Source organism: Condylura cristata, unplaced genomic scaffold (genome assembly GCF_000260355.1).
Source record: "Condylura cristata isolate star-nosed mole 26May11 unplaced genomic scaffold, ConCri1.0 scaffold00023, whole genome shotgun sequence".
NCBI lineage: Eukaryota > Metazoa > Chordata > Mammalia > Eulipotyphla > Talpidae > Condylura > Condylura cristata.
Window position 1 is genome coordinate 23301682 of NW_004567124.1, and position 16201 is coordinate 23317882.

The 16201-nt window shown below is 40.3% G+C and overlaps 1 protein-coding gene across 2 annotated transcripts in view; it reads right to left on the minus strand.

Moving 5' to 3' along the window:
- Positions 1-12309, minus strand: part of CASC4 (cancer susceptibility candidate 4) — a 70988-nt gene extending 58679 nt beyond the window's left edge. For both annotated transcript variants that reach the window (XM_012728773.1, XM_012728772.1), the window contains exon 1: positions 11694-12309. In XM_012728773.1, the coding sequence (XP_012584227.1) occupies positions 11694-12020 (327 nt within the window). In that variant the 5' untranslated portion in view covers positions 12021-12309. The remainder of the gene's footprint in view (positions 1-11693) is intronic.
- Positions 12310-16201: the final 3892 nt, after the last annotated feature.

Here is a 16201-nt window from a genome sequence, read left to right on the forward strand (position 1 = left end):
GTAACCCATAGGCCACCAGGGAGGACCCCTCCCTCAGTTCTACAGTCAGATTTCAAGGGTTTTGTTTTTTTTTGCTGTTCCTTTGCTTTGTTTCTTTACATTCTATATATGAATAAAATAAAATTTCTGCTGATTCATTGGAGCAGATATTCTGGAGTAAGTTCTAGCTAAAACCTAAAAACAAAAGATTAGGGAGAGGTTTGGAGTAAGAAGAGATGTCTAAGGAGTTTCCAAATTAAAGGCAGTCTGTTTCAAAGCACAGCGTAGGGAAAAGCATGGAGGACTGAGCATCTGAAAGTTCTGTATGTGGGCTGAGGGAAGAATGATGATATCTGATATTAGACTATAAAACTAGAGTTAGATTAAGAACAGATTTGTGGGGCCCTTCCTGGTTGCGCAATGGGTTAACAATGGGTTAGGATGCAGCACTGCAAGCTGGCCACAGCTGCCTCTGTGAGTTGGATTCCTGCACTGGAGGTGATCATGCGGGAATCAGACCTCTCTTGACCCGCCCCCTGTTCCCCTCAGTAGTGTACTTCGTTGATCTGCCTGTTCTGTTCCCCACTCTGTCTCTTGTGAAGTCTCTCACCACCCCTGCATCTCTGACTTGTACCCCAGTTCTGTATGAATAAATAAATCTTAAAAAAAAAATTGTGCGCTGCATTAAGAGCAATAGGAAGTCACTGACTCCCTATTATTATTATTTTAAAACTTCATTGAAATAATTTATGCAAAATGGACAATTTAAAGTATATACAATTTGTTATAACTACAACAATCAAGATTTAACACATTTTTACCACTGTTTCACAAGTTTCTTCTTTGTCATCCCTCTGACTTCAGGCAACAACTGCTCTGCAAACAAATCATCATAGATTTGTTTTTTCTAAAATATTATATTCTAGAACAGTATGTATCTTTTGTGTTGGGCTTCTTACATTCATTATAATGGCTTCAAGATTCATCTATGCTGCTGAGTGTATAAATAATTCATTCCTTTTTATTGTTGAGCAAGAATCCACTACATGGATTTATCAGTTTGTTTATTCATTAACTTTAGACATTGGCTTTTCCCAGTTTTTGGCTTTTATGTGTGTGTAGCTACTCTGGGTGTTTGTGTGGTGATATTTTTATTTCAGTTGTAGAAACACCTAAGAGTGCAATTGTTACAGAACTCTTGGACCTAGACTTTGCTTGCCTACTCTTCACCCTTTCACCCATTAGAGGTTTCCTATCTTCAGGCAAGGGCCCCAGAATCAGCAGAAAATTAAAGGACAATGAGACAGCAGATGATGGAAGACTGATCTTGAAGTGACCTAGGTCTCATTATCCTACTAATACTTATTACAATGGATAGAGACTCAGGATGATAACCAGACATGCCACATAGGAAGAACCACATGGCCCTTGTATAGATCCACGCCCTTGTATAGAATATTCCAAAATCTTCTGGCCATCTAGCCCTGATAATCAGCCTTACAAAACCAGGATCCCTGCCTTTCTGTGGAGAGGGCATGGTCCAAGATACTTACCACTCCCTTTTCTGTTGTGTAAAATCCACAGTAAATATTTCTCACCTGAAAACTCAAAATTTGTGGGGATTAATTGTAAAACCCAGAAAAAGGTCCTTGGGTTGGGTGAATATGGTAGTTATATATTTAACTTTATATATGAAACTACTAAGGCATTTTCCACAGGTTTGCACAATTTTATATATCTGCTAGCAGGTACACATTAACTTTTTTTGTCAATATTTTTCAATGCTAGTCATTATAATGGGTGTACTGGTATCTCTTGTGATTTTCCTTTGCATCCCCTTGATGATGAATGATACTGAGTATCTTTTTCATCTGTTTATTTACAGGCCATAAATTTTCTTTGATGAAATATCTGTTCAAATCTTTCCTTTGTAAAAAAAAAATGAGTTATATAATTATGGAGTTATAAGAGGTTTTTAAATATTCTGATATAATTCTTCTATCAGATAACCATATTGTGAATTTTTTTTTAAGGTTTATTCATTGATGCAGACAAGAGCTGAGGTGCAGGCCAGAGGTGTGGGGGGTGAGAGGATTCAAAGAGACAAGAGTAGGGAACAGTACAGGCAGATTCACTGAAACACATTGCTGAGGGGGGCCAGGGACAAGGCAGGAGAGGTCTGCTGTGCCATGTGGGTTAGGTCCCTGGCTGGCGATGGAATTCCTGCTGTAAGTGGCTGCTGACAGCTTCATAGTGCTGTGATTTAACCACTTGTGCACCATGGAAGCCCATTCATGAATATATTTTTTTTCATGTCTTTTTTGTCTTTTATTTATTTTTTTTAAGATTTATTTATTTATGCATACGAAAGCTGGGGTACAGGCCAAAGGTGCAGGAATGAGAGTATTTACCAGAGATAGAGAGGAGAGCAGAACAGGCAGACAGAAACACACTTCTGAGACAGGCACCGGGTGAGACAGGTCTGTCACGCTAGTGGGTCATCTCCCAGGCAGGGGATCTAACTTGTGCTGCAGTGGCTGCAAACAGCCTCACAGTGCTGTGTTTCAACCCACTGCACCACCAGGGATGGCACTTCTCTCTTTTTTTTTCTTCAAGATTTATTTATTTATGCATACAGAACTGAGGTACAGGCCAGTGGTGCAGGGGTGGTGAGAGGATTCATCAGAGACAGAGTGGGAAGCAGAACAGGCCGACTGACAAGTACACTGCTGAGAGGAGCAGTGGGAGGGTCAGGAGAGGTCTGCCATGCCATGTGGTCACCTCCAGAGCGGGGATCGAACTCATACTGAAATGGCTTTAGCTTCTTAGTGCTGTGCTCTAACCCACTACGCCAGCAGGGAGAGCCCCCTTGTCTTTTTTTAAAGTTTTTTTTTTTTTTTTAATTTGGAAAGTCTACATTTTTCAGATATTGTTCCCTATGCCCTCAAAAATTCATTACTATCCTAAAGTCACAAATATTTTTTTCTCTTTTGTTACCTTCTAGAAAATTTATAGTTTCATATTTTATATTTAGGTCCAGGATTCATTTCAAGTTAATTTTGTATATATTTTAAAGTAGCAGTTATTGTTTTTTCCCCATAAAGACATACATTTGTTTCAGCATCATTTATTGAAAATATTTTCATTTTTTAAAGATTTATTTATTCATGCATACAGAGCTGGGGTACAGGCTAGAGGTGCAGGGGTGGTGAGATGGTTCACCACAGACAGAGTGGGGAGCAGAACAGGCAGATCAACAAAGTACACTGCTGAGGGGAGTAGCGAGGGAGGCAGGAAAGGTCTGCCACGTCATGTGGATTACCTCTGGGTGGGAGAGAGAAGTCACACTGAAGTGGCTGCAGCTAACTTGCAGTGCTGAGCCCTAACCCATTGTGCCAACAGGAAGGGCCTTATTTTCATTTTTCCGTAAGTCAAGCACCTTTACCAAAAATTAACTGACCATCTATCTGCATTCTATTTTTTTCAGTGAATAATATGCAATTTTAAAATTAATGTCACCTTATTTTGACTATTATATCTTTATAAATCGTGAAATCAAAGAGTAGAAGTCCCCCAAGTTTGTTGTTTTTGACTTTGGCTATTTGATGTTATTTGTATTTCTGTATACATTTTAGAGTCAGTTTGTTGGTTTCTATAAAAAAAAAAAGTCTGCTAAAGTTCTTATTTAATCTTATATTAGTTTCCTAGGGTTTCTATAACAACATTCTACAAACTCAGCATCTTAAAACCACTGAAATTTATTCTCTCATAATTTACTTCAAAATTAAATTGTTTGTAGGGTCTCTAAAGACTCTGGGGAAGGATCCTTCCTCTCTTAGTTTCTTGATACTTGCTGACATTCTTGGCAGTGCTTGGCTTACAGATGCATCACTCCAATCTTCACATGGCCTTCTTCCCTGTGTGTCTTTCTATATCAATGTCCTAAATTCCTCTTCTTACAAGAAAAGATGACATTGGATTAGGGTCTATACCAATCCAGTAACTGCTAACACTTTGTATCAGCACTAAGGACAATCAATTTCTATAGGAAGAAATTTTAAATATGGTCCTTCCTCAAGGAATTTAAAAACTTTGTTAAGAAGACAAAGCTAACACATAAGAAGTTACTAGTGAAAACTTAAAAAAAAACAAAATCACGGCCCTCCCTGGTGGCGCAGCGGGTTAAAGCACAGCACTGAGAATCTAAAGCCGCTTCTGCATGAGTTCGATTCCCGCCTGCCCCGGAGGTGACCACATGGCGTGGCAGACCTCTCCTGACCCGCCCACTGCTCCCCTCAGCAGTGTACTTCGTCGATCTGCCTGTTCTGCTCCCCACTCTGTCTCTGGTGAAGCCTCTCACCGCCCCTGAGCCTCTGGCCTGTACCCCAGTTCTGTATGCACAAATAAATAAATCTTTAAAAAAAAAAATCACTTAGGGTGATACAAACAACAAATGTAAAATGCATTTAAGAAGGAAAAGCATGCTTCAAGTTAGAAGTCCCTGGGAACTTCATGGTAGAAATAAACCAGAAGATGGGTAAAAGACTAGATGAACAGATACACAGAAGAGAGACAAGAGGCAGAGTGTCAAAAGGCAGGAAAAGAAGTTAGCATGACACAGGCAAGTAAGCAGAGAAAAGTAAGCAAAACAACCTGTCTGGAACATGATTCAGAGCAGGAGATAGAGGGACACATAGGCTGGAGCCAATCCAAGGAAGACCTTAATGGTCAGACAGCAAAGGTCTATCCTGCAGTGAGTGATACAGCCACTCTGAAAGCAAGGTCTGAAACCTCGGATTTGCTTAAGGTGAAGAATTGACTAAAATAAAAGAGAGGCCAGGAAATAAGATTAGTTAGAAAGTTACTGCTTTCTCCTCAATCAATTCTCTGTCTTCCAATCAGAGAATTGGTTGGAATCAGAGAACTCAATTTGATTAACTGATCTGCATGCTAAATTACTAAATATGAGAAGTTGAAATCAAAGAAGACACCAAAATTATCTAACCTCAGTTTTAATAATGGTCGCATGAGCATTATTTATAGGAACAAAGAAAAGGGATAGTTTGGAAAGGCAGCGTAAGTTCTGCATGATTTATGAATAACTTGAGGTAACAAATTATGGCTAGAATGTTACTAGATTATTACTGATGAAGCATGGGCAAAAGCACAAATATGTGCAGCATATCAAAACTGTAAAGGCTGACCCTCAAATTAGAGAGGAATAAGCAAGCTCTAAGGAATAAGACAACACAGGAAGAATCAGCTAATCCTAACTACAAGTAGAACAGGAACTAGCAAAAAGGAGGGGGAAAAAAAAGCCAGATAACCAGGAGCAATGGGTGAAGCAGGTAGATTAGAACTGTGGCCGGATCTTGGGCAGGAACACAGACAGAAATTCATCCTGGAGAGAGGGTGGTGTATAAATAAGGAAGTAGCTGTGGAATAAAAGCTATCACAACATTATTAAGCATTTCTTTCTTTCTTTTTCCTCTGTGGTAGACATTGTTATAAGAATTTCAATGAATTCATTCACTGAAACCGCATAAAAATGAGTGAGGCCCGTATTATTGTTCTCACTTTAAAGATGAAGAAACGGACACAAAAAGTAATTTGCTCAAGGTTATACACATAGTAAATGGCAGAGCCAGGATTTGAGTTCATAAGAGACCTGTTATGTACTAGTGTCTGCACATATATCTGTTTGGCAAACACTGAGCTTATGGTTTTTCTTTGGCATGAGGAAAGTGGGTAGGGGATAGGGAGTAATACGCTTCTCTTTCTCTGGAACATGACCTTTCACTACTCAACCAAAGGTATATACACAGATACTGCCTCAGTTAAGGATTATGGTTGTTAAAGGGAAAAGAAGTCATTAACTGTTCAACACTGATGCACTTTTGCATCTGTAAAGAAAACAGTAATTTTAGCGAGGAGTTTTTTATATTCTAACAGTTCCCTTTATTTATCAAGAGCTTGACATGGCTCGCCTACACCCACATAGCTTTCACAAAAGCTATAGGTAGTAAGATTTCAAATTAGGATAAGAGGAATACCCTATATTCAGGAGGAAAGAGGAAAGAAAAAGCAATGTGTGAATCATCGATACCCTTGTTACGGGCTGAAATATGTTCTCCCAAAATTTACATGTTATGGACTCAAACCCTAGTACCTCAGATTGTAACCTATTTGGAAATAAAGTCTTTAAAGTGATTAAGTTAAAATAAGGTCAATAGATAGGGGTTATGATCCAAAATAACCAGTATTCTTATGAGAAATGAACACAGGGAGGAAAATGCTCAGAAGGATAACCATGTGAGGACAAAGCAGCAAGGGGGTGGCCATCATAAAGCTAAGGAGAGAGGGCCCCAAAGAAAACAAACCCGTTGGCACTTCAACCTTAGACTTTGCTATTCCACAACTATGAGAACATATGTTTCTGTTCTGTGGTATTTTGTATGGAAGTCCTAGCAAATTAATATAACCCTGAAGAGTGGAACCTTATTGAAGGAAGATAAGAAATTAAACTGGGAAGTGGGGTTCCCAGGAGAGAAAGGGTCACAAACACAGAGTTGTTATGCCAAAGGGAGATAAGAGTCAATTGAAAGAGCTCCCCAATAGCCAAGGCTGGAACAATTTGAGCAACAAAATAAAGTAGCATTGTATTAAAAGTATAAAATAAATATCCACGAGTCCATACTGGTTTAAATAAAGGATTGAAAAAATTAGTAAGTGAGAGGGCAGAGATTAGGACCATGTGAAGTAATCCCAGATAATATAAGATACTTTGCCCTTAAGGAGGTAGTGCATAATTGCCCATTCATTAGTCTGGCGGCACATAATGACTTTTTCACAAAGAGAATGGGAGAAAAAAAAGTAATTTTACAGTCAAGAAATCTGACAAATACTACCAGGCAGATGAGCAAGATTAAAAGTAATAATGATAACTCATTTTGTACCCCTGAAATAAAAGCCATGAGAATGGCACCTTATATCTTGATATTCCTACTAAAAACCATAATCCCAGTCTAAGCCTGAGAAAAATCTCAGACAAGGACATTCTATAAAACTGTAAAGGACACAAAGGCCCGGAAAGTAAAAAACTGTCACAACCAAAAGGAGCCCAGAGACATGTTGACTAAATGTCATGTGATATCCCAGATGGGGTACTGGAATAGTAAAAGGACATTAGGAGGAAACAGAAAATCTGAAGCATGGGTTTTAGTTAATAATAATGTATCAAAACCAGTTCATTAATTGTGACAAATATACCAAACTAATGTAACATGTTAATAACCAGAGAAACCAGGTGAGGGATATTCAATAACTCTGTACTACTGCTGCAATAATTCCATAAATCTAAATCTTCTGAAATAAAATTTCATTTAGATAGAAAAGAAGACAGCCTGGACAAGGATTGTTTGCCAGTATCCCCTATACATACATCCTACCTATGACAGCTCAGCAAGGATAAAGGAATCTTCAGTATGGAACACTGCAGTTCAAGAGTGCACACGGAGATGATGCCACCAAAGGATCCTGGCCTCCAAAAGGCGGTGAAGACAGTACCTTGGCAAGCCCCCAAACACCACTGTTGATACTTAAGATAAAGACCCTGAGGACTCCCAAAACCACATGTGGATTTAGATCACTATATGCATTGTCTTGGGAATATGTAAGAGTTAACCTATATCTCAGACACTAGCTTAGCACTGAGAATATTAATAGGACAACTTAGGCTGAAACTAAGGAAATCTCAACTTGATCAGGAAAAATTTTTATCTCACTTTACAAGTACAACATTCTATTGTAATAGCCCCAGTCTGTCATATTCATTGCCTTGGTTATTCCTTAGCTAACTTTTATCCTTATCTCTTGACACTGCTTGCCTTTATTTCAGGTACCACTTGCAGAAAGAACATCATCAGAAAAAAGGGCCATCTTCTAAGTGTAACTTTTTTGAAGAGCACTGGTGGGGTATTTTTTAGAATGTCCTCTAATAAGAGTTTGTTTAATGCTTTCTCATGAACAGCCTGGGGAATCTGGGCTTGGGGTAATAATACCACAGAGGTACAAGTGCAGTTTTTTTTTTAAAGATTTATTTATTTTTATGCTTACAAGAGCTGGGGCGTAGGTGAGCCAGGTGTATGGGTAAGCGGATTCACCAGAGTCAGAGTCGGGAGTAGAACAGATGGATCGACTGAAATACACTGCCAAGGGGAGGAAAGGGTGAGACAGAAGAGGTCTGCTATGCCATGTGGATCAGCTCCCTGGCAGGGGATGGAACTCGTGCTGCAGTTGCTGAGGGTGGCTTCATTGTGCTGCAACTTAACCTGTTGCACCACCAGAGAGGTCCACAAATGCAGTTCTTTTAAGGAACTAGAAAACTTACCCTCATAACTCATCAGCCCCATAATAAGTCCCTTCTTAAACTAATCACTGAAAAGAATCATGAAATTACCATAACTGACTTAAACCAATCAGAATTTAGCCCAGAGTCATAAGGGAGAAACACATATAACAAAGAAAAATAGGGCCTGTCTACAATGATAAAGGAAGTATGAATGGCTATTAATAGGCCACTTCCAATGCCACTATAGATAAAAAACTGAAAGGCAGAGCCTTTGTTCAAGAGACCATATTAACAGATCTGGTTTTAAATGGAAGAGACACTTTTTTTGTTTGTTTGTTTTTGTTTTTGTTTTTGGGAAGAGACACTTTTAATTGTCAAATTTCCTATTCCTTCCTCCAACACTATCACTATCCAGAGGGATTTTAAGGTTAGTTATAAAAAATAAGAAGGTTTCAGGGTTTTTTTCCTATAATTTGATTTGTAATGTGTCAAGTTAGATAATTCTACATATATGTGATCTCGAACCTGTACAATACCCAGGGAGGTGCTATGATCCCCATTTTACAGATGAGGAAATGGGTGCAAAGTAGTGAAATAACTTTCTTCGAAATCATATAGCTATAGGTACAGCCTTTTAAAATCTACTATGTGGTAAAGCGAGTAGCAGTAATAAAGGAAATATCTCTTAAAGTCAGAGTGCATCTATAGTTCATTTAGACAAAGACTACTATTTCTATTAGCAGCTTAGAGCCCCCTCATTAACGCCAAGAATATTCACAAGCACTAAACAAAAATGCTATGACTAGCTCAAAATATGGAATTAACAAACAAGTAAGAGATAACAGGTTTATGAGCCAGTTGCAACAAAATCTGCCAAGTAAAGTCAAGATACCTTCCCACTATTGTGTTCCATTCTTCTGACCTATCATAACAAATATAATATGAAAGTTATTATCTGTGATCAAAGATACCATATTAAAATTAATTCGACTTCCTTATTAACAGATTCTAAAATTACTTATATGCTAGCAGTCATAAATTCTTCGAGGATACACTAATATTATTTAACATTTCTCTCTAGAAAAGGTTTTCTTTTTTACTCCTGATCTCTTAGGGCAGTAGTCTTGTTTAACACCGCTGTGAAAAATATTGATATAAAAGGAAAGCAGAAATCCAAAACAGAGTTCATTAGGTGGCTGAGAAAAAAAGAATACCCAAAAAAGAATATAGTAAAGAGGGTAGAAAGCATATATGGACAGTTTAATAATTAACAGGAGCAAGAAAGGAAAATTGTTTTCCAAAACCTAGAGACAATCAACAGTACTAAACCACTAAGAGAATAAATAGATTAAAAATAAAAATGCTGGGACCTCCCTGGTGGCGCAACAGGTTAAAGCACTGCACTGAGAATCTAAAGCTGCTTCCGCATGAGTTCAATTCCCGCCTGCCCCGGAGGAGACCACATGGCGAGGCAGACCTCTCCTGACCCGCCCACTGCTCCCCTCAGCAGTGTACTTCGTGGATCTGCCTGTTTTGCTCCCCACTCTGCCTCTGGTGAAGCCTCTCACCGCCCCTGAGCCTCTGGCCTGTACCCCAGTTCTGTATGTACAAATAAATAAATCTTTAAAAAAAAAAAATGCTTTTTGGGATGTAGGGGGTAAAAATAATAAAAATGCTTTTTAGATTTGACTATGAAGATTGTCACCTGTGCCCTTCATGAGAATAGCTTTAAAAAAGGGATGGAAAGAAGGGTGGCAGCTAGAAGAAAAGACTTAGGATGGGGAAACAAAGTCTTAGGATGGAGAATGAAAAAGAGGAAGTAGACAAAGCATTTATAGACCACTAATAACTGGAATTCAGCAGGGACAGTAAAAAAGAAATTGGTTGATTGGGAGATAAGAGGAATAGAAAAAATTTACAATAGGGGCCATCTATACCTGGTTGAAAATAAAAGTGAAACTTATTGAAAGAGACAGATTACAATAATGGAGGTAGAAGAAATAGAATCCAAAATATAAATGACTAGAAAAGACAGCTTTCCTTTCATATTAGAGAATTTAAATGGTAATGCTTAACCATTCCAAGTTTGAAGACTTCATTTTAATACTTCATGACTTTCTGCCTACTCTACACAACACTGATTTTTCAGTGGTTAGAATTCAATGTGTAGTATGTGCACAGATTTGCTAATCTCTTGCTCCTCTCAGAGGAATTCTCTCTATGTTGTGGTGAAGAGGGAATTATAGAAAAATACTTACCTGAGGATCTCACTTTCCATGACATAAAGAGAGAGTAAGGAGGTATTTATGGTGATAAGGAAGTTGGAAGCTCTTGGAGATTTTAATCTATAATGTTTTGTTATAAATGACTGTGACATACAAAATAAAAATTTGCAATTGTAATAGGATCACACACAAAAAGTGTGATTATCAAAGAAAGACATTTGCTTATCAAACCCAGAAATCTTCACACTCTGCTATGCCAACAGAAGTTAAACAAGTCATAAATTAATAATATAGCTTTCAATATGCTGGTGGAAACTACTTAATAGCAGTTATTGCTACAATTTAGCTTTAAATTTGTCAAATTTAAAGCTTTGTATGGCTTGTCACCTGTATAAAATGCCAACCTCAATAACTACTTCAGCATACAAAATTCATTTTATTTTCTTTCAAGGACAATATGAGGTACTGCTGTTCAGAACATATTTTTTTGATTCTAGCTTTTTTGGTTAATTTCATTAGTCAAATTGAGTACATAATTTTGATTAACCTATGTTCAAGTGCAGTTCATATGCTACCCCTTATCTTAACATTTTGATTACCAAAAAAAAAATCTGTAAAAGCTGATTTTTTTTCATTACTTAATAATCAACGCAATTAGATTTAAGAGAAGTCACAATGCTTAAAGGATATATTGTAACCACCAAAGTGGAATAGTTAGAGGAGCCCCCATTCTTGAAATAAAGAAATTAATATTGCTCAGTATGCACTGAATAAGGATGAGGCACCAATACCCACACCCAACCTGGCAGTTTCCAGATTTGTCTATCTGTGAACGTTAAGGCTGCCACATAAGCCAGATGATTACTACTGCCAACTCAGCAGTTGAGCTCGGAGAAAAGGCGGCATCCACACACAGGCCACTCTTGAGAATCAGAACTTGGAGCCAGCTTCGTTTGGCAGTGATTGGAGAATGTGGCAGTGATAAACCGGGAAAAGTGACAGAAACAGGGCTGTTGGCTGGAAAGGTAGCCTCCAGGGTTGCAATCCTGGAAGGCACAAGGCAGCCGATGGCGGGCTAACCTCCCACCCGGGAGCTGAAAGAAAATTATGGGGATTGAGGGCAGAGGTTTCGTCCTTACCTTGTCATCCTCGCATCTCTTCCCCAGGCCCTCCTTGGCCTGCAGTCGGCTGCTAAGGCGGCCGTAATCGGCCTCCTTCTGGTCGATCTGTTTCTTGTGCGAGTCCACCAAGAGAAGGAGATCCGAATTGCGCTTCTCCAGGCGCCCGCGGGCCACCTCGGTGCGCTGGACCTGGCCCTGCAGCTCGGCCACCTCCTCCTGAAGAAGGACGTGGCGGGAGGAGATGCTCCAGTAATTGAAGGCTAGGGCGACGATCACCACCAGAAGCACCACCAACACGAAGGAGGGCAGGCGGCCCGCCCGCCGGTTGGCGCCGAAGCCCACCATGGGGCCGAAGCACACAGTGCCCCGGGTCCTTGCCACCGACACCTGCGGACAAAACCTCAGGCCTCCGCCGCCGAGTTGCCGTGGGGACGCGGCCCCAAGGCCGGCCGGAGGAGGAGGCGGGCCGATTCGCCCGCGGCGAGCTGGAGAAGGGGGCGGGGCCGCAAGCCCCTCCCCGCCCCCCCTCCTCAAATTTGGCCAAAGCGCGTTCCCAAAGCTTTGAACACCAACCTGCACCAGCCGGGCGGAACCTGGAGAACCCCGCCACCCGCACACCCGGCCGACACCTCAGGCTAGGGGGCGGGGAAAGGAGCCGGAAGGAGGCGGATTTAAATCTGGCCCCGCCCCCTTGCTGGGTCCGGGTCGCCTAGGGGGCCATTTCTCAATTTCCGCCGATGCCCCCTCTTCTCGCGAGAAAGTGGGCTTCTCTCGCCCTTTGCAGTCTTTTCTCGCGATGGTTATCTGAGGAGATGCTCGTGTGTGTTAATTTTGCCAGTCAGGGTTAGCTCACGTACCTGGGCTAGAGTACTTTTCAGCCTGTGGGTGCTCAGTTTCCTTGACCCAGGGTCTGTCTAGGGAGTGCCTGCCGTGTCTTGGCCCTCTCGAGAGTGTCTTTGAGGAGGTCTGCGGTCTGGGGCTGCGACCACTACGTAGGGAAAACCTTAGGTGAGCTGCGGGCCCAAGGGGTGACGAGAAAGGGGTGTGCTTGCTTTACTGGGAGATTTTCTCTGTGAAATAGTGGTGCCCCAAACACTACAGAGAAAAGTAGGAGTAACCGAGCTTTGTGACAGAAAAGAGGTGGGGGGGCGGGGGGAGCTTTCCAAGGTTGCTGCTGCCTTGAACCCAGAGATCTTTAAAATGTGAGCTCCCGTTCTTAAATTCGCTGCGCTTTCGCCTCGAGCTGGGCTTTCAAATATAGAGTCCGGAGACCCCTCCCCCCCCCCACTCAAAATGAATCACTACTGCTCTCTCTGTAGCTAACTAACATCCAGCACATTCCCGGTTATGAGTAGCACTTTTCCAAATTGTTTTTGCTTGCCTAGCCTCGTATCCTCTCAGCAGCACCGTTTCACACATGAGGAATCCAAGACACAAAGATGTTCCAACATTTTTCTTAAAGATCCGTAACGTGTGTGAAAAGGCTTGATCATTGTACAGTGATCAGATCTTGTACTCTTAATTACTTTTTACATTTACCAGGTTGCCTGTTTGAATATGCTCAGCAATAATGATAGTGATTTTTTTTTCTCAGTATTTCTTTTGTACTTGTATTTAAAAAAAAATTTTTTTTAAGCTATTGGATCTCCTGCCTACGGAGAAAATGGAGTCATTTTTGCTTTTCAGATGTCAGACTTTGGTTTTCTCATCCACATCAGAGTGGTATGATTTTAAAGCTGAAAGATTTGCCATCTTTGAAAAATTACTTTATATTCCCTATTCATTTAAAAAATAGATAATTGCTTGATGATCCTAGAATAACCCGGAAGAATTATTGCACCTGCAAAGAGTAAAGATTTCGCTCATAGTCACAGTAAAACAACACCAGAGTTAATAATTAGCTAACATTAATCTTGAAGCCATTAATATCATATGAGATAAGAAACTCCTTGGGCGCTCCCCTGTGGCTCAACACTATGAAGCCATGGCAGCCACTGCAACATGATTTCAATCCCTGACATGAAAGTGGCAGACCTGTCCTGACTGGCCTTAGTAGTGTACTTCTTGGATCTGCCTGTTTAGCAGCCCACTCTGTCCCTGGTGAATCCTCTCACCCCAGCACCTCTGACCTGTACCCCAGTTCTGTAAGCCTGAATAAATAAATCTTTTTAAAAGTTCCTTCCAGTTTCAGATAAAAAAGCAGACTTTGGACAAGGTGAGCAAAGCAAAAGTGGGAAATCACTGACAAGATTGGCTTCCCCACTCATTCTTTCCTTAACTTCATATTGGCCTTGTTTTGCTTCAACAGCTAATAAAAATCTATATAGTGATGTTAACCATATATTGCTCTTTATAAAAGTGATCTCTCTCTCTTTTTTAAAGATTTATTTAGGCATACAAGAATTTGGGTACAAGCTAGAGGTGCTGTGGGTGAGAGGATCCACCAGAGACAGAGTAGAGAGCAGAATAGGCAGATGTACTGAAACACACTGCTGAGGGGAGCAGTGGGCAGGGTCAGGAGACATATGCCACTCCATGTGGGTCAGCTCCCTGGCCTGGGATAGAACTAGTGCTGCCATGGTTGCTGAGAGCCTCATAGTGCTATGTTTTAACTCAACTGCACCACCAGGGAGGTCCCTGTTCTCACCTTTTGGATCTATAAAAGTATAATATACAAAACACATTCACATAACTATTTGATACCCTTATTCATTGTATAGATGCAGAAGTAACTTGCTCAAAGCCATACACAAGAGGAGTATAAGGTCATTCATGGGAGGTGTATACTTTAATACATCAGTTAGACCCCCTTCCAGAAATGAACAACTTATTTCCCAGATCACTGGGAGTACTGCCAGCCCACACACCTCAACTATCAGCAAGCTTCAGAATTCTCTCAGCTGAAGAGGGAGGGCTTTCTTGAGAATACTTTTTTCTCCTGTTTTCCATGGTAGCCTGTGGTCAATAAAACACATTTCTTAAGTTACTTCTCTATGTCAAATCTATTTTCTTGCTGTATAGCAAGAAGCAATATACTGCAGAGGTATTGTGGATTCTTAAATAAGAGTATGTGAAGTCTCTGCATGTTACTAATTTTGTAGTATCAGGCCAGTGTTTAACCCCAGTTTTCTCATTTCCAAACTGTCACTCAGTCAGGATGAAGTTTGGATCTGAATACAGGGGAGAATAATTAAAGGTAGGATCTCATATAAACCCAGAAGGAGACTGTCCAGGACTGCTAAGACAGGAACTTTCCAACTCATGGTCTGTCATCCCTACAGTATGAACATCCTCTTCCCAGGGAGACATCACTTCCTTTAACTAGGAAGGATGAAGAGTACTTCCTCCTCCGACTTTTTTTTTGGGGGGGGGGCGATTTATTTTTTATTGTGTGGGCCAGAGGTGCAGGCGAAGGGTGAAAGGATTCACCAGAGACAGAATGGGGAGCAGAACAGACAGATCCACTGAAACATACTGCTGAGGGGAGCTGCAAGCAGGATAGGAGAAGTCTGCATATGGGTCAGATCCTTGGCTGGGTAACTAACCCTGGCCACAGTGGCTGGTGAGGGCTTGATAAGAGACCCCCTCCTCCAACTTTTAGAAAAAATACCTGAAATGTACATTTGTACTTTTCATTGAACTGAACTTAGTCACATGGGCACCACAGAGACTAAAGCAAGAAAATATAATTAATGTCTTCAGCTGAAACTTGGGCTCCCTCAGTAAAGGAAAAAGGTGAAAAAAAGTGTAAGGAAGCAAAAACAAACTGGTGCAAATATGGCTGTGTATGGTGCTTAGAGTAGTATTTAGTATTAAATGAGTGTTGCTACTACTGCTACCATTACTAGGAATGATTCTAAGCTTATAAGAAGGACATGAACAAATCTTTATGTTCACTTACCTTTGTATTGAATAAATATAATCACAATGATATTGCTATGACAATAATTGATTAAGAAATTCTTAATTGGAAATAATTATTACGGTATAGTACTTTAAATGAAGTTTTTAATATCATCTTCATGACATTATATTATTAAAAACCTATTTTGTTCAAGCCATATATCATGGAATGTGCATTAATTAATTGACTAGTGAAATATTCATTGAGAGCCACTGTATGCAGATATTCGTGTAGGTAGGAGGAATTGCAGTACATAGCAGAAACAGAAAAGTCCTTCCTCATGAAGCTTCTGGTCTCTTCCTCCTTTACCAGTGCACAACCACTTTAAGTCAACCTACTTTAAGTCACTTTTGAAACCTCCTAACTTCCTGCTGCTCTCAAATAGAACTTACCACCATTTTATTGTGCCTCCATGGTGTCTTCAGTTTATTTTATATGTCACATCTGCCTCCTACTAGACTTTTGATAAATATTTTCCTTAGGTCTACTTAACAGAGAGTATGGACTGGGCTGAGATTTTTCTCTTTGCCTCTAGGTTTTTAGACATTTTCCCCTTTCCCAGTGTCCCCTTCCTTGTTTCTTTTCAGTATCTTTTAACTTGTCTGAGACAGTTTTTGATATA